Source organism: Ciconia boyciana, chromosome 4, assembly GCF_034638445.1.
Source record: "Ciconia boyciana chromosome 4, ASM3463844v1, whole genome shotgun sequence".
NCBI classification, from domain to species: Eukaryota; Metazoa; Chordata; class Aves; order Ciconiiformes; family Ciconiidae; genus Ciconia; species Ciconia boyciana.
The window spans coordinates 66,817,029-66,836,986 of NC_132937.1; the positions used below are offsets into that span (position 1 = coordinate 66,817,029).

General features: G+C 39.9%; 1 protein-coding gene across 1 annotated transcript in view; it reads right to left on the reverse strand.

Moving 5' to 3' along the window:
* Nucleotides 1-19,482, reverse strand: part of SPTLC1 (serine palmitoyltransferase long chain base subunit 1) — a 38,407-nt gene extending 18,925 nt beyond the window's left edge. The window contains exons 1-6 of the mRNA XM_072859676.1: nt 19,337-19,482; nt 17,230-17,337; nt 12,006-12,100; nt 5,875-5,968; nt 5,349-5,421; nt 840-972 (exon numbers count right to left, since the gene is read on the reverse strand). Of these exons, the coding sequence (XP_072715777.1) occupies nt 840-972; nt 5,349-5,421; nt 5,875-5,968; nt 12,006-12,100; nt 17,230-17,337; nt 19,337-19,399 (566 nt within the window). The 5' untranslated portion in view covers nt 19,400-19,482. The remainder of the gene's footprint in view (nt 1-839; nt 973-5,348; nt 5,422-5,874; nt 5,969-12,005; nt 12,101-17,229; nt 17,338-19,336) is intronic.
* Nucleotides 19,483-19,958: the final 476 nt, after the last annotated feature.

Sequence of the window (19,958 nt, forward strand, 5' to 3'; positions counted from 1 at the left end):
CCAGCAGGCAGCTAAGCCCCACATAGCCACTCACTCACTCACTCCCCCCATGGAGAAGATGCATCAGTTCACTGTCTAAAAATCAAATGCATCAATTGAAATTAGTAGGTGTTATATTCAAAACAGCTATTTCTTCATATTTTTTCATAACACGCTCAAGTTAAACTGTGAAATTTCATGTCATAAAAGCATTGTGGATATTAAAGATTTAGAAAGATACTAAAAGAATAGGAAGGCTTAAGAAAAAAACATCAACTGCTGCTAAATCCAAACCCTCTTTGGCTCAGAAAGCTTTGAGTATTGTTGCATTGTTTCTCCTGTTTTTTTTACTCTTCCCTAGACAAATTATGACTGGCTACTCTCAGGGACAAGATACTGGGCTTGCTGAATCCTTAGTTTGACCCTGCACAGCTGTTCTTCTGCTATTTTAATATGTACCAATATTTATCCAACTAATCCTTTGCAAATATGCATGAGAGGAACAACTATCCTGCAAGAAAGGTGAAAAGCCAGCAGTAAACAGGAGAAAAGCAAATATGACTGTACAGTTTCTTAAGAAGAAAACTAGGTATTAGACTTCTGTTAGTTTTGGTATGCACAAGTTTGGGGGTTTTTTTCAGCTGAATACCCAAGTCTGCTCTTCCATAATAAAAGCAGTAACTGATTTGATTTGGGATATTTGGCAAAGAAAAGATATTTGAGCTTTGTACAACAAAATACTTGATCAAAACCAGCATTATTTTCTAAATGGTTAACTTAATATGATTAACAATAATGAAAAAGAAATTGAAAGGACAAATCTTTAATCTGGAATTTCCCAAGTAGAAAACAATACTTACACAAACACAACGTCCCCTCTTTTTGAATATGCAGGAATAGCACTGGCAATTGTTGCAAATCCATATGAGTATATAATAGCTTCCTCTGTCCTCATGAATTTTGCTAGTCGTTCTTCTAATTCTAAGTGCACATCTACATGAGAGAAAAATTGAAAAGATCTTAGATAGTTTACTTGTTTTCATATCAGAAAGACTATCATTGCTTTCAGCAATAATCTAATTGAAGCAAACAAAGCGTTTATTTGTAGGAAGAGTGTTACAACAAATAACTTCCCAAAAACCAGTTGCAACCAATCCAGCCTTAAACTGACAAGTAACCCAGTATTAATCAGAAGATTTGATAGATCTGAAAATATTTATGTATGTGGTTCTCTCATGTTCTTATGCAATGGTAATTAAAAATCTACTTGTGATTAGACCACAAGTAAATGATGCAGCGTTCCTGGACTGTGACTAGGGAGCACAGTTACTACAGTCAGACAACAAATAGCTATGTAATTTATAGCAATTGATGAGGTCCTGTTGGCAGACTGTCAGTTCTTCCAAGCTGATGCTTCCACTGCATAAAGCACAACTATCATTGTAACAGAAAACTGCTCGTCAGGCTGCAATCACATACCATCTCCTGAACACGCTTCAGCCAATGGGAAACGTCACCATCTCCATGACAGAGACTACTCACCCTTAAGATAAATTGATGCAATTACACACACAAGCATTTCCCAAACCAATTCGGTCAAAGTGACCCATGTTAGAAACAAATCCACTAAATCAAAAGATTAAGAAGGGTAATACCACATGGTGAGTGGATCGTTGCTGCAGAAAAGTGACCACAGCATTAAGCATTCTGCCTAAGCAAAATAACCTGTATCAGACAAACTGTTATTTTAATTGTGTAACTCTCTTGCCACTACCTGCTTCTGCTTGCAAATGTTAGTCAAAGAATTATGCCTTTTATCAACTGGAAATAAACAAGATTAAAGGGCAAATAGAGGTCCTTAGTGTGTGACTTGAAAGATCGCCATTGGCCAAATGTTACCTTTTTGCAATTATTGAAAGTTCATTGAAACTAAAATCAAATGAGGCAACATCAGTTAAAAATACACATTCTTCAAAAGCCTATGAGGCAAAGTTACGTCAGTGTTGCTATTTCTAGCCAGGTACCAACAGCCAGGGTGTAGGAAGAAAGGGCTTGATAAAAATCTTAACTTTGCCATACTAAACAAATATCTAGCATAACTTTTCCCCAAAAGAGCACATCCACCTGATTCATATATTTATACAATAAAAGCAAAAGGTATGTCTTCAAACAACAGCCTCCCAATCAGTCAAGAGCAATTTTATCCATAGACTGCAAACTATAAATCCTCAACAACCCTTTCCTAATGTTTACCTGAGCATCAAAAAATGGAATAGAAATTAATTCTTTTATTTGGTTTTTCACTGGTTTTAAATGGAAACAAAAAGTTTAATCATTTATTATTTGAAAGTTTTCTTTTGCTACCTATCAAAAAGAAGCCCTTTCATGGGCTACAAAAAGTCCAAAAAAGATCTTTTTCTGGCAGCAAGCACAAAAAAAGAGGCTGGTCACATGGCACTTAAAACATGCAACATAACATTCAGCAAAAAATGTTCCTTCTTGAAGCCCTGTCAGTAGAGAATAACAAATTAGGGGAAACAAGGACTGTACTACTACTTTGAGTGCCCAGCTATTGATACCTAATGGGGTAAAATGTTTTATTTGCATGTAAAAGACCACCTACATCCTTTAACTAAAAAACTGGAAAAGATTACGAGACCATCACAGTTAAAAATTAAAACTTGCGTGCTTCTCAGCTGAGCTTTACTGAGCTTTACTCAGCAACGACCAGCACTACACTAAGCAAGGTCTAGGTAAAAACAGTGGGCAAAAGAAACGCTGTCAGCAATAATGAGCTAACAAATATAATCAGATTTGTGTTAAGGAAAAAAATTTTACAAGCCTAGTAAATTTTGCCAAGGGCAAGAACATTTAAGTTAAGAATGACATACAGCATACACAAATTTGCTACATCATTACATAAGGGAATGAATGCTTTGTGTAATTGTGAGGCTGAAAAGCTTAAGATAGTATTAATTAAAGCTTCACTACCATTCCACCGTGATAAAAACAGAATACTTTCTGACTCTCCTATTCTTTATTGCAATGATTTGCTTTAGTCTCGTTACACCACTTGGATTAGCCTAGCTTAAGTGAAAGCTGCAAACACTACCTAGAGTACATTTGCACAGAGGAAGATATGCTTGGAACAGCCTTCTACATAATTATGAAACCTTAATAAAGCTATTATTGTCAACAACTGCTATGAAGTGCCAGTTTAGTGCCTAGCATGTGCTCGCGTGCAAGTCAAAAGCAGAAGAACTGAGACCAAAGCCCACATAATCTTTTACATATTTTATTGGGTAGTCAGTCCTGATCTTCACAGTAGTACGGAAATTGTGTCTGCTAGGCAATTAACAATAGCCTTAAAAAAACCCCACCACCAGAAAAGTGATACCCCCCTCAGCTGTCATTATGGAGAAAATAACCATAAAGATTCAGTTATGTGTGAATATACTAGTATTTGAGGCTTATCATAGGATAAAGGCATGGATGCAGTTTTCAGGGATACAGCACAAAGCAAAAATGTCTTAATAGGGACTCACTAAATCTACAAAATCCCTTAAAACAGGCAGAGATATGAAGAATCAAATCTGCATTCAAAATAAATTATAACACGATATCTATGTTTCCAAATAAAGAGATCTCTACTATTGATATGAAATATCAGCCCCTGAGAAGGCATAACTCTGAGTGACAACAATTGGTAATCATCAATTAAATCCTGTATAGCTAAGTAAAAGGAAACTACATAGTTCTGGACACAACATGACTCATTTACCAAAGTCACAGCACACAAAAAATTGTGTGAAAAGTTTGAGGCATTACTGATATAAGAAGTGTTTCTTATCAGAGATTCATAATCCTGCAATACTCAAATGTTTACAGTCAAGGGAAAATGGGAAGACAGTTTGGGATCCAACAAGAACAGGAAGTGTTTGTCTCAAATTTTCAACCAATTCTCTGTTACTTTATCTGTAAAAGATGGTGTCTCAAATATGTGAGTATAACATCATTTCTTCACTAGTGATGTCATGCAGCAATACCATAGATTATATCCCCTGCTTTGTGAAATGGAGCATTTACCCAAAAAATTCAGAAGCCAATGAACAGCAACCAAATTAAATACAAAAGCTATACAGTTTGGACCTTATGATTAGACCTCCAAACAGGGCAGGAAACAAAGAATCTCGCACTTACCACAGAAAACCAACTTTTAACCAGTCTGTTTCAAATAATTACTAGAAAGAAGCAAAGTGAAAGATCTCACAAAACTTAAAATCAGCCTGGACTCAAAAGACAGGAGGCATTAGGCTACAAGTTTCTTTGAGCTTTTCAGTGTTTTTGGAAGAAAAAAAAAAGAGAAGCCTGTATGAATTCCAACAGATCACTGCTGAACTGAGATCAGTGAGGGAATCTAGGTTCCTAAAAGCTCTCTACTAGTCAATGGGCTACCATCACATTCTTTAGAAATGAATTATGGTTCTAGGCTAATGAACAATCTATAAGATTGACGTCAAAGACTCAGATTTGTTCTGATATATAGACTTCTGACAAATCAAAATAAGTACAGCATCTGGTCGATCACTTAAAGGACTAGCTTGATTAACTGAGAAAAGTTCAAGTTAGCCTTGACTTGAATTCAAGGCTATAGGAGGCTAACTCTACGAAATAATTTGAGCACAAACATGCTGTGAATTCCATCACTTCTGGGAAGAGACCAGAAAGTTCCCAAGACGATGAGTTGATGGTTTTAGCCTGCAACTGTGCAGCTATTAATGTATTACTCTTTGGTTTCCATGCAGTATTTCAAAATACCAATGCCTGTAAAGAACTATTTCCAGAGGCTGGTATTTAACAACTTACAACTACTTAAAAAGAATGAAAAAACCCTTCGTAATACCTGCTCACATCATAAAATCTCTTTAATTACAACATTAAAGTTATCAGTAAAGGAAAACTTCATTCTGACTACAGCATTAGATAAACTTAATAATCTTTATCATAGAAATCAGACTGCCCTCTTGTGGTCTACTTAGAACTTCTTATTAATTTACACTTAAATTCACCATGCATTATTAAATTCTAATATGTTTATTTTCTCTTTCTACTATGGTGACCAGAACTAAAATAGATTATATTTAACTTTGCAACTGTCCTCCAAGAGGAGAATTGCATTAGAAACAGTAAGAAAACACATAAAATGAATAAGAAACAAAGCTATGAACAATAAAAGCTACCAATCCTTAACAGTTACAGTAAAAAGTGTGTTAGAGGATAACTGTTCTTCACGGCGATAGAAATAATTTTGGCTGACTTACCAAACTAGTCTGAACACCTTTAAAGGCAGATCAAAGCTAGTTACTCACCAAAAGTACCATAGAATCCTCTAGGTCCACAAGTGCCAACACCGTATTTCTTCAGAGATGCCTGGGCCGCGCTCTTTAACAGAAAAGAATTTAATTAAATATTTATTCCTACACTAGATCTCTAACTCTTCTATACACTTCGCATTGACAATTTTATACCAAACTACACAGGCCAGTTCTTGCATCATGTAACATGACCTGCTTTACAAAAAGTATAATAATGTACTGAATTCTATTAATTAATTTCATATCAAAACTATTTTAGACAAGTGCTTAAGCATCATTCATTGTATTCTAATGATTAAGGACATTAGATACTAATTTAACTTGATAATCAGCTAGTACGCATTAAGTACACCAGTTTAAACTTTAGTAAAAAGACAACACAAAATTACAACGTTTATAATCTTGCTGCTTTAGTAGTATATTTCTTGACAAATTTTGTGCTTTCTGAAGTCATTCTTAACTTCAAGGTAACATACAAAGTAAGAGAGGAATAATCACACAAATAACTGGAAGAACTCACCTTAACCTTTTCATTATCCAAAAGTCCAAGAAAGTTAAATGATGCAAAGTTTATACATTCCTTGCCATTAACAGTGATTATATGGGTGGGAGGACTGAAAAAAAATTACAGACCTATTGTTATGAATGAACAGTTGCCATTTTCATAAACAGTCAAAACAGTACAGGAGTTTTGTTTTTCAACAGTAAAAGGCACACAGCTTTTTCATGATTCTCTCTTTCCACTTCTTCCTTTGCAGCTGCCAATCAACGTTTAAGTTCAGTGTCAAGTCACAAATATACTACCACACTCAGCAAAAACTATATTCCTGTAGTTTAATAAAGAAACTGCAAATTCCTTCCCGAGATACTTAGTTTAATGATTCCTTGTTGAAAACTTAATTCATATAAAGATGACTCCTGAAGAGATAAATAAAGCTTCTCCTTTAAAAGCAAAGTGATACCTATTTGAAAGAAGGTATACTACAAATAAAAAGGAAATTTCATTGCTACTTACTTCCATGATAAAAATGAACTTAAAAACAATGTTTTTGTCATAAAGCAAACCCACCATACCAATCTTGTACTGAATAGGGCTCCTGAAATATAGGTACCAGCTGTAAGCAGACAAAAGTATCGTATTATACTGTCATCTGTAGTATACTACAGATGGCCTATAGATACTGTAGTATCTGTCATCTCAGGTTTCCAATTCTGTTTAATCCATAATGGTTTGAATAACTCATGTAATCAGGAAACACAGAAAATGTGAAAACACCCAATATTAACAAATGAACAAGAGCACAATATATATGAAGCAAAGGGCAAAGAAATTTTCTGCCCTAAAAACTTATGATTTAGATAAACAGTTATTAAAAAATTGAAGATAAAAATAGTTATTACCCCTTTAAATGCAAGCATCACATCTGCATGCTGTATTCTAAAAGCAATCCTGTTTTGGCAATTATACACTTCAATACTACAAAATCAAAAGTTTCAATTAATCACTCAGACTGCTGAGTCTCAAAGCTAAGCCAAATACAAAGCCTTATGTCTGCCCATTTCTGTATGCCTTGTCAAATACTACAGCTGAGGTCCTATACTATTCCTCAAACACAATAGTTTCAACAACCTTTTCCCATGTGGGAACTAGCACTGAGCAATTTTCACATCAAAATTAAACAGCGCTGCTCAAATGTCAAATGCCTGTGCACAGCTGCTCCAAATGTGGTTGCTAACAGTATTTCAATGGGTATATTCGGTGTGCAAAGCAACTTTAGGTCCAAGCTATTCACTACAAGTTAAGAAAAACACTGAACTGCCTGAACTTCACTTAAAAAAATTCCATGATTTTGTTTTATATCTGTTCACTTTAAAAATGAAGCATGTGTTGCTTCAACAAAGCAACTGCAAAGCTTACAAAACAGCTTTGTAAAGCTTTCTACTAACACAGTGCATGTGCCATGCATCTTCAACGCTGTCATTCCGTGACATTAAACTGGCACAAGCTGAATCTGACCCCACAAAGGAACAGTCCTGCATTACTGCAGTGCACCTTCTGCACAGTAGTACACGTGTGCAGTAGTGCACATTACAGATGCACAGCAAATTGTCTTGGGGAACTGACTGCCATTAAAAATATACCTGGATCTGTTCCTCTGTCTTGCTCATCAATGAGCTGTACCAAATGTTGGAAGTCCTATTAAGTGAAACACTACCTAGGTTCGCAAATATTCACAAAAGCAGACCTATACCTATGCATTTTGGCACTAACAAAAGGTTCAGTATGTTCCCAGCATACTATTAAACCTGGTAAATTTACAACAATTTGCCCCCACAGCTCCACCTCTCAAACCTAGAAAATACACTAATGTTCACCAACAACTTGCTCTCAAGAAAGCTGCAGCTCTCATGAAAACATGGCCCCAGTTTGCTGTTAGAATTTTACCCAGCCTCCTAAAGGAACACTCATGGTTAGGCAGAAAACACTAATGGAAAAGCTTATTCCAGTGAATAATTATATCCAAAACATGGATGCTAACAGTATCATAGAATCATAGAATGGTTTGGGTTGCAAGGGACCTTAAAGATCATCTAGTTCCAACCCCCCTGCCATGGTCAGGGACACTTTCTACTAGGTTGCTCAAAGCCCCATCCAGCCTGGCCTTGAACACTTCCAGGGATGGGGCATCCACAATTTCTCTGGACAACCTGTTCCAGTGCCTCACCACCCTCATACCAAGGAGTTTCTTCCTCATATCTAACCTAAATTTACCCTCTTTCAGTTTAAAGCCATTACCCCTTGTAATTTGCCATATGCCATTACCCTTGTAAAAAGTCTCTCTCCGGCTTTCTTGTAGGCCCCCTTCAGGTACTGGAAGGCTGCTATAAGGTCTCCCTGGAGCCTTCTCTTCTCCCCAACTCTCTCAGCCTGTCTCTCTGAACAACCCCAACTCTCTCAGCCTGTCCTCATAGGAGAGGAGCTCCAGCCCTCTGATCACCTTTGTGACCCTCCCTCTGGACTTGCTCCAACAGGCCCATGTCCTTCTTATGTTATGTTGAGGACCCCAGAACTGAATGCAGTACTCCAGATGGGGTCTCAAGAGCAGAGTAGAGGGGGAGAATCACCTCCCTTGACCTGCTGGTCACACTTCTTTTAATGCAGCCCAGGATACAGTTGGCTTTCTGGGCTGCAAGCACACATTGCTGGGTCATGTTGAGCTGCTCATCAACTAACACGCCCAAGTCCTTCTCCTCAGGGCTGCACTCAAGCCATTCTCTGCCCAGCCTGTATTTGTGCTTGGGATTGTCCCAACCCATGTACAGGACCTTGCACTTGGCCTTGCTGAACTTCATGAGGTTCACATGGGCCCACCTCTCAAGTCTGTCAAGGTCCCTCTGGATGGCATCCCTTCCCTCCAGTGCATCAACCGCACCACGCAGCTTGGCATCATCGGTAAACTTGCTGAGGGTGCGCTCAATCTCACTGCCCATGTCGCCAACAAAGATGTTAAACAGCACCAGTCCCAATACCAACCCCTGAGGAACGCCACTCGTCACTGGTCTCCACTCAGACATCGAGCCATTGACAGCAACTCTTTCAGTGTGACCATTCAGCCAATTCCTTATCCACCAAGTGGTCCACCTGTCAAATCTACATCTCTCCAATTTAGAGACAAGGATGTCATGTGGGACAGTGTCAAATGCTTTGCACAAGTCCAGGTAGATGATGTCAGTTGCTCTTCCCTTATCCACCAACACTGTAACCCTGTCATAGAAGGCCACCAAATTTGTCAGGCATCATTTGCCCTTAGTGAAGCCATGGTGGCTGTCATCAATCACCTCCTTACTTTCCATGTGCCTTAGGATAGTTTCCAGGAGGATCTGCTCCATGATCTTGCCTGGCACAGAGGTGAGACTGACTGGCCTGTAGTTTCCTGGGTCTTCCTTTTTTCCCTTTTTAAAAATGGGGGTTATGTTTCCCCTTTTCCAGTCAGTGGAAACTTCACTGGACTGCCACAAGTTCTCAAATATGATGGAGAGTGGCTTAGCAACTTCATCTGCCAGCTCCCTCAGGACCCATGGATGCATCTCCTCAGGTCCCATGGACTTGTGTACCTTCAGGTTCCTTAGATGGTCTTGAACCTGGTCTTCTCCTACAGTGGGCAGTTATTCATTCTCCCAGTCCCTGCCTTTGCCTTCTGTGACTCAGGCAGTGTGGCTAGAGCACTTGCTGGTGAAGACTGAGGCAAAAAAAGTTGTTGAGTACCACAGCCTTCTCCATATCCCAAGTAATCAAGTCTCCCATTTCCTTCTGGAGAGAGCCTACATTTTCCCTAGTCTTCCTTTTATCACCGACATAGCTATAGAAGCTTTTCTTGTTGCCCTTGGCCAGACATGCCTGGCCAGACATGCCTGGCCAGATCTAATTCTGTCAGGGATTTAGCTTTCCTAACCTGATCCCTGGCTGCTTGGACAATTTCTTGGTATTACTCCCAGGCTATATCATATCATAAAACCTTCGTTGCAACGTCAAAAACAACAAGTCTTTGCAAAAGGAAAACAGTAAAGCAATTTCTTTGTAGTTTCATGTATCTCCCTTCTCCTAGTATAACACAGTTTGCTAGGTATCATGGTTAGGGACAACAGTTATGGGATACTGAGTGATCCAGTTGAAACCATAAATAAAAATATAATTTGAAGCTACGTTCAAAGAACTTGCACCCAGTCGTTCAGAAATTGTGTCTTTTAAGGATCGAAAGCACTCCATCTGTACTTGGACCTCTCACTTAAGTGCTGCATGTATTGAAAAATCAGTTGCAGCAACATTTGTTCAGATTATAAAGTTAAAAGCCAGATCATTAGTGCCTTGAAAAGAAAAACGAGAATCAGCATGAGAATTTTGCAGACATACTGTTTTAGGAAATAAGTTTACATTTTCTGAATGAGATCTTGTACAACTAAGCTATCTTGCATAGAAAGGCTACCACAAGAAGTAACAAATTTCTGGACTGTGACTGAGCCGTCATGGGTAACTTCTTCACTGCTGATTCAAGATTGGTCACTTATTTTGTTCGAACAAGTCTCTGCATTATTGGCTTTGCTTATCATTTGGCAACATTACTGGGATTATACAACTGCTCAGCAGAAAGGAGCATACTAACATAGAGGCACAAACTGCCTTGCATATTGAGGGAGGAGGAAGTCTGCCTCTCCCACACAGTGGGTCAAAATTTTTACTGAAATAGTTCATGCTTCCTAAGTGGTTATGAGCCTATATAAACCCTATCCACATATTACTGTAAATATTCAATATTAAACCACCACATACTAAGATAATTAAGATTTATGTAAATCACCACTCATGGTAGACATTAACACATGAAAATCATTGAAAGAATACTACCTCATTAGAATCAATACCGTCCCCCTAAAATACTAATTAAAAAGGGGATAGAAATGCTTGAGCTGGAATTAGGATGCAGACACTTTCATTTCTGTATTAATTCTGAAATGTGGGTTAAGTTTATAGCCCAAGTTACAATCTCATAGCTGTTGAGAAACTTAGGGGAAGGTAGTTGGCAGTTTAAACCTTACAAGACAAATGCCAAGTTTTCCCCATAGCCACTATTGAGTTTAACAGCCGCAACACATTAACATTCTGTCACAACAGGTTCCCTAGCTGTAAACACTGTAAAGTTCTAAATAATTTAAACATTTTCTGAATCAATCTAAAAGATGTATTTGTTCAGATTTTTTGTAAACATCCAACACTTCCTTTAACTCCACAGTATTGCTTGTTTCAAAATTCTGAACAATAACAAAAGGATTGTTCACATTACAGTTGATTAAAATAGGCATCCCTTTTCTAGGGCAGACTTTTCCATGGTGGCAGAACCATCAAAATGGAGCTCCCTATGACCACAAATAATTGTGCTCTGTCACTAAATTATTTTAAATTATTAGTGTCACTAGAAGGATATTAAGAATGCTTATATTGTAAAAGTTACTGACATAAACAAATCTGAAGCTTGCAAAAGAAATTTCAAAGCAATTTCTGAAATACTGAGACTCTTGCCTAAGCACACATTTTAAAAGCCTCGTAACACACAAGAAAGTAATGCTAAGCCATAATGTCCTCACAAAACAACTTCAACATCAAGCATCTCCACTTCCGATTGTCCAAAGAGGAACAACTTTTCATGAAGTGCCAAGTGGCTAGCCACAAAATCAGTTTCTTCTGAAGTGATTTGTGATGACAGTTTCTCCCCAACCCCTGCAGAGAAGGTGGTAACCACTTTTGGAGGTCTAAGTCTACATATTCAGAAAAAATGAAACAAATCACTACCAAACAATACAGACCCACAATGAAGGCAAAGATAAAGTGTCCCTCCCCCCACCCCCAATATTTAAAAAAAAAAATAATTACAACATTTACAGTAAGAAATATTTTCTTAATAAGATAGTCTTCATAACATTGCAAAACGAAGACCATCTCTTCAGTGGCAAATTCAGTCCTGCTATCTAAAAATCCAATTCATTTATGAAAGGTTTTAAGGATATGGAAATGCTTAGTAAGAAATATGCTTAAAAATACAGACATCAAGTATCTGAGCTGAAATAAAAAACAGAATTTATTTTGGTTACATTTACCCTGAAACAATGTTGTAGTTGAGAGCTGGATGATCTTTTGGTACAGGAGGTACAAGAGGCTCTGGCTGCCATTCTTCAATCAACTCTTCTTTTTCCTGAGCAGGAAAAAAGAAATACTGCTCAAAAAGGATTTCCATTAGAAAAGACATTATGCGCTAATAAACAGTTGGTAATAGTTGTATGAGAAATTATGTATGCTAATATGTGTCACCTTTCTGAGACACTCAGAATTGATATTATCTCAGTATGTTCAACTGAGGGGCTCTGAATTTCTTCAAAGGGAAGGAGATGTAAAGAAGGATAGCCCAGCTGTGCCTGTAGATTAAAGAGTTCATGATATCATAATCAAGAGAAGAGATACTAACTTGGTGTCCCTGCCAAATTTTAATCAATACTGTTTCATTCAATCTATTAATTATAAAAATCCTCCTCTACAGTTTATGCAATTTAATACAAATTACATAATAATTGGCTATAAATTGGCTAACTTTACATTCTCAAGTCTTCAACAGTGCTGTTTAAACAACTGTGGCACTAAAATACTTGGCAAAGTAACACATACATGAGCAGGACAGAATGGAGAAAAACCGCCAAATGCTCAAGAAATGGTAACAGCTACTACTAAACCACATATCCCCCAGCTAACAATGGAGGAATACTGAATGCGCATTCATTTTCAAACTGCTTTGGAAAACCCCAGTTATATGATTTTCCAAAGGACGTGCACTGGACCAGCATAACAGGTGCATTAGACTAGTTCCACATAAATTAGCAACCACTCAGGCAAATCACCAAATTCATTCTTCATACTATGAAAGCAGAACTTTCCCGGAGGATTATTTACTAGTACAGCAAGACATACCCCATACCCTTCAAAGTTAGTGTGCTAACAAATATGCTATGACTACAACGGGTTTATATTTCTCTATTATTTCAAAAAGCAGTAGAATATTTAAGGCTACTTATTTTAATACCAAAATATAAATTCTGCCATCGATTTTTGAAAACACCAGAGCAGTATTTTTTTCCATTTTTATTTTTTCCAAATACACTTTTCAAAGCCTTCAAAGTACAAAACCAAATTAAGATATGAAAAAATCAAAAGGAAACTACATGCAATAATACAATTAGTCTCCTGCACTTTCATCACTTTCACCTTACTAGGCTAATGAATAACTATGTTTCTAGGTATTTCCAGAGTATTAATTAATATTCCAGGAGCTCCACAAAGGTCTATTTCAAAACACAAATGGAAATTTCAATAGCCCTGTATTTCAGAAAAGATCGATTTTATGTGAGCATAGTCACTTGCATTTCTAATATTTTGCAGATGTACTTTAAATTTAAGTCTGGCCACAGACTTATTTGTACTTCCCAAAATCCCAAACTATCAGGAACTTATAGTCACAGAGAAGTACTCCACCTTTTTCGCTAACGATCTGGGAGATTCCATTGTTTTGGAATAGAACCAAGAGGAATACCTATAAACACTGTTATTAAAGGATGACAGTCAGTCAGTTGAAAGCTGATTCCCGCCCTGGATTTTGTAGTAGTCTTGCTACACATTTGACTAAACCCAGAAGCCACCTTCAGGGTGGATTTCTTCACTGTTTTAGAAGTGTGACTCCTAAGTGCACTAAGTTGCACAATATATCATCTACGTCTGGTTCCCCAGGACAAACTGGTCCTGACAGATCCCATTAAGACGGCTGTGCAATAGTGGTATTCTTCGGTAATATTCATTACGCAGAGCCAGTTTTGCTCTGGCAACATCCCCAACAATAATTCACAGAGAAACTCCAAGAATCATTACATGAGTGGCTGACATAAAGGTAGCCTGAGCTCCACCGCCTCAGCTGGCCTACCTCCAGTGCCTGTACCTGAGCAACCTAGTATTTCTTTCTGGTGTGGTAAAGACTGGACACCACAGCATGAATCAAACTAGAACAAATCAGCAGGCAAATCAGCAGTCTTCACTGAACAGCTGGCATGTTACCACACGCAGCCCAACACACAGACAGAAGCCTGGCTGTGTGGGATCCCATATTGTATGAAACAGACTGTACTGGGTCTGGCTGGGATGGTGTTAATTTTCTTCACAGCAGCTCGTATAGTGCTGTGTTTTAGATCTGTGACCAAAACAATGATGATAACACATTAATGTTGTAGCTCTTGCTGAACAGCGTACAGTGTCAAGGCTTTCTGATACTCACTCTGTCCCCACAGTGAGCAGATTGGGCGGTGCACAAGAGGTTGGGAGGGGACACAACCAGACAGATGATCTGAACTAACCAAACAGATATCCCATACCATATAATGTCATGCTCAGCAATAAAAGGAAAAGAGAAGGTTTAGAGAAGTTAGCCATCTCTTGCTCAGGAACTGACTGGGTATTGGTCCACCCATGGGAGGTGGTCAGTGATTGCCTTCGCATAATTTGTCTTGTTTCTCTCTTCTTCAACTTCTCCTTTGCTTATTAAACAATATAATCTTCACTCACCAGTTTTCTTGCTTTTACTCTTCCTTTCCTCTTCCCCTGTCCCACTGAGGGTGGGGGAGAAAGTGAGCGAGCAGCTGTGCGGTGCTTAGCTGCCTACTGGGGTTAACCCACAAGACAGACCAGTGCCAACTATCTGTGGATTTTTAGTGAAGATTCAGGTGGGATTTTTTTTCCCCTCACAGCTATTCCCCTACACAAAATAGATGAGCTCTTTTCACAGCAATTACCTACGTTGTAGAAAGAAAGGGAATCACTCCACACCTCTGATGTACCAGTCTGCTTAAGTCCTCCAACTGTAGAAGACTTATTCATACTTTCAGTTCACTATTCTATTTATGCTCACTTTCAATAAACTATCTGTAGACAAGACATTCCCTTCCAAATACAGTTCTTCCTACGGGAAACACTGCTTCCATCTTCAGAGGTCAATGGTAAAGCCAACCAGACTAACTTAAATCTCCTTCATTGTCAGCCAACCTGAACATACCATCACACCAAAGAGCATTCCCCCATGCTATTCTTTTTGCCATCAAGATACAGGTAACAAAAAGCTAAAGGTGTTGATGTCTTTAACATCTAAGTCAAAACCTTTGCTGTAATACAGGTCTTAGCACTGCAAATATTCTTCTTCTGTGCCTTGCAACTATGCATCGATGTATCCAGTATCTATACAATGCAATTCTCAATCTCTTTGGATTTTTGCTAGCATTCACACTCCTTTCCACCCCTCAAGCTCAGTACAGTTTGTCTAAATCTAATCAGAAGTATCACGGCAATAATGTATTTGCATGCTACTGTTCCTCAGAAAGCCTGCTACTGCTGTTCTGCCAGTGAACTTTACTGTCATTCTGCAAAAGTAGGATTGTTATCAAGCATGAACCATTTCAAAATGTTTTTCCCCCTTTTGACTCCCTTCTAAACCCCTGCTTCCACTGAGCTGCAGCAGACCAGCTACACATGCAATCTCCGAATTGCTCATTACCCCCAGTTAAGAAGATACAGAATAATTTTCTTCCCTGCATACCACTGCTCCAGATTTGTCTGAGCACTTAAAACACCTCAGCTTCAGCAAAATGGTCTGTCAGTGAATGAAGGAGATGACCTGCAACTGGATAATAACATTCAAGATGCACATAGAAATATCTGAGTGTAATCCTTACTCTGTAAGGAAGAGATAGGTTTCAGCCTTTTCAGGTCACCAATTTTGCAAGAGTAGCAAACAGCTTTTCCCCACCGTCTACTGCAGAGAGAATGAACCTTTCAAAAGAAAAAAAGTTATCCTCCAAAATACCAGAGACCAAAAACATCTGATGCAGGAAAATTCTACTAAATGAACTATCATAGTTTCTGAATGGACAATCAGGGGCTACTTTAAAGCTGCAGCATGTCTTCCTAGATGATCTGAACATTCAGCTCTTCACCACACTGGACTTCCCTTTGCATTCACTCCTCCTCTGTATTCCTGTCAAAGGCGGAAAACTTCAAGAACCCCAGGATCAATTCAAACCCTTCCAAAGCACAAAACTGAACTGGCTTTTCTTGATTCCTGCTCAGTTCATTTCTTGCCTCCAATATTAAATGCCTCCCATAAATACTTGCTAAAGTCCTCCCTAGAATAATCTAAGCTCATTTAGTAAGTACTCCCCAAAAGAGGACACTGACTGCAGATTTGCTCACATTTACAGCCTTGTGCCTATAGTCCCTGCATCCTGTTCAGTGATGCATTACACCGAGCCCACATTTAACATGTCCTTAGCAAGAATAAGATCAAAAAGTATGCAAGCGCATGACATAGATGAGAATGACAAGGTAAAATAAACCCATAAATCTGTTTCACAAACCTTCCTCAGTACCATGAAGAAATTCCAGTGCTTTATCCCATTCATAAAGGATACCATTCCTCTGAAGCTCTAGCAAACTAAGCTTGTTTGTTATATGGGACTTCAGATCATTCAGATCAACCCCTCACATACACAAGCTGGTTGTCACATTGCCATACATTGCTATAGTTCACCTTTGACTGAGAAAAATGAGTGCACCCTTGTTCACCTCACTGTTTTCACATTCAGAGAGTGCATCCAATCATCCTTTGAATATATCCAATGGCATCCTCTGACATTACGCAGCAAGCCCAATTACAGACCACGTCTCAGACAAACTAGTCCAGGTCCATCTCCAGAACAAACTCTACTCATTCCTGATAGTCTCCAGCCAGAAGTCAGGAAGAAATTCCAATCTTCACAAACAACTACAGCTTTTTTTTTTTTTTTTTTTTTTTTTTTGAGACAACTATATTGCAAAAGAAGAAAACTGCCGCTAAAACACTGTAAACTCTCAGAGTTATTACTACCACATGTACAGACTGATTGTTTTCCTACTCTCTACACTCTTATAGTTCATTTTGTTTGGTGGGGTTTTTTTTTAGTATAGCTTCTATTTTTAAAACAAAGCCATCCATTGAGTAGAGCTAATGCCAGATTGTCATAGCCTAGCAGTGACGGTCACATCAGTTCTTTTATATTTCTCAGACTCTCAAACACAGTGCTACTTTAAAAGCATGAACTGAAGCGTTTAAGCAATAAGCAGTTTCTTAGTTCAAAGTAAGCTTACTCTTTGAAATCTTAAGAAAAACCAGCACAATTTGTGATGCAGCAGTGGTTCAACAGCCAAATATATCAATAGCTATAAACTGTTTCTCTAAACAAAAATATTTTTCCACCATACCTTAGGTGTTAGATCAGATCGCTCTTGAAGCTTATATGTCTTGGAGAAAAGAAGTCTGATTATCCATAGAATTAGAATTCCTTCCAAAATGAGATGGTAAGCAGGAGCCTGAAAATAAAAGCACAAAAATAAGTCTACACAGAATTCTATTTGAATTAGTGTAACACTATGCAACAGTTTTGTCTCTACTAGTACACTCAGAAAAAAACCAAAGCTGATCATCAGCTGATATGTATTTCTAAATCAGTAAAAATTACAATTATATGAAAGTGGATTGCTATGCAACTACTACTTGTAGCTGTTAACTTGAGTTTGAATGGGTTTATTCTGTTGTTAATGAACAAGGCAGACTCCAGATTGATAAGCGGTTTCAGTTCCACACATGCACATAAATTGAATATTGAGACTAAAAGCACATAAGCCTTATGGGTTGCACCAGTATCTGTGAAGGCAGAAAGCCTTCACAACAAGCAGAAGTCTCCCGAGAGCTCGAAGGTCAGTGTCATCTGTACACACCCACTTTAAGCCTACATTCTTACAGGCCACCAGCAGCAACAGCTACAATTATTTACAAAGAAACCTAATCCTCTCCTCATAGCCCATTTATGTTAGTTCACAGGGACTGTGAGCAGGTATAACCCAACACAGTCACCAGAAGCAGTTTTGCCCCTGTGTCATTTACTCTCTTGTGTGGACAGGATATTTAGGAATATCCACAGCAAACACAAATAGAGAGTTGATCCATGTTAAAGTTAGCCTCTCGGTGCTTGGCGGGAGAAAAGTCAGTTTCCTCTGGCAGCACAGCTAGTTTAAAGTAGATGTGGAGTTATGGCATCAGCATTTGACACCTAGTTTTAATGATGGGTTTAGTTATTCCATTTAAGAAAGGCTCCTGTCTATACTGCGGATGTCTACTATTTTTAAAAGCCTCAAAGTGCACACACACTATCGCACTCCCTCTTCAACTCAGTGAAAGAGCTCCCACACATCAACATTTTCTGGTGGGATTTGACCTGCCAACAAAGGAAGTGGAATGCATCACGCATCCAGAAACTAAAGGCAATTGAACACAAGTTTTTAAAACCAGTAAGGAGTCCTATGACATATCAAACTGCAAATAACAAATTTATCATTTGCAGAGTACTCTTCAGTTTACCAAACACATTAAGAATACATATGTACACCATGACATCTAAAGAACACATAGTCTAGTAGCAGTAGAGTCCACACAAACTACTTCCCCATGCTTTTCAGTGCCTACAATTAACGTGAATTCAGTGTACTAGACTGTGCTACCAACTTCAGTAGCTAAGCACTTCTATATTTGTACTGCAAACCTAGCATAAATTCTTAAAAAGTTACCAACCTTTGCCAAAGGAAGGGAGGGAAATAGACTGTTGATATACCGCCTATCATCAGGACATCCTTTCTAACATCATGAAACAAAGCCTGGATACAAGCATGCCATGCTGATCCCCTCCAGGAGAGAACTCAAGCATAAACATTTAAAAGTTGTTTCTTCCTTTGTAAATAACACTTGTAAGTTACAAACCCTGGCCTGATACTCAAAGAACACTCTGAACCTTACTGAGGTTTAATGCTCCGGTATACACCTTAAATGTAGCTCTATAAACTTAAATAGAGAAAAACATAAGTGCATCTATTTTTTCAATATATAAATAGGGCGCGCATGCACATATTCACAATTTTGCGAGTGCAGTCTTGCACACACGGCACTGACCCACAGCCAGCTCCCGGTTCAGTGCAGCCTCGACACAGCACCACCCTGCGAGCCACCACCCTCCCGCGCCACCGAGCGAGGCTCACCGCTGACCAGCCCCGGGCAGGCCCGGCCCTTCCCGCTCCCTGCACCCGACATCAGCGGCCCAGAGACAGGCCGCCCTCGCACCCATCACCCAAGCTCCGACAGCCACGGGGCGCCCGCGGGCCCCGTCCGCCTTGACGCGGCTCGGCTCGTTTCGGCGGCGGGACCCCTTCGGCACACCCATCCCCCAACCCCGGCGGCGGCTGCCAGCCGCCCGGCCCCCCTCCAGCCGCCCCGCGCCGGCGGTCGGACAGCGCCCCGGGCCCGGGCCCCAGACCGCACCTCGTAGAAGGCCTGCACCATCTCCACCAACACCCACTGCTGCCCCATGCCCGCCGCCGCCATCGCCGCGCCCGCCCGCTTCCGCCTTTGCGGCCCGCCGGGCGTCAGGGGCGGCGGGGCGGGCCCACGGCCGCGAGAGAGCGCCCCCTCCGGCCCGGCGGGGGCAGGGCAGGGCAGGGCAGGCGGCGCGGCCTGGCGGCGGGCGGCCCGTTAACGGCCGGGGCGGGCCGTGCCGCGTAGCCCCGCGGCCCGGGGTGCTGCGCGGCTGCTTGGCACCGCCAAGGAGGGCGCGGGAGGAGGCGCGGGCTTGCGGCCGCTTTTCCTGCGTGCTGTAATGGTGGTTTATAAAGAAACGCCTTTCTTGGCGGTGCGTGCGGCCGTCCCGTGCTCCTGCGCGGGCACCTTTGCAGTTACTGCTCCCCGGCGTCGTCACCAACTGCTGTTTTCTCTGGCGGCCCTGAGCTGGGAGCGAGGCCGCACTGGGAAGATGTGCTCTACAGTGTTAAATAAATGAAATTAGCCGTAAGCTGAACTTGCATAAGAAGATAAACTTGGATGCATTGGTGTGTACTTCCTCGCTACATTTCAAACCCAGTCCTGTTTGTGGAACGTGCTAGTGTAA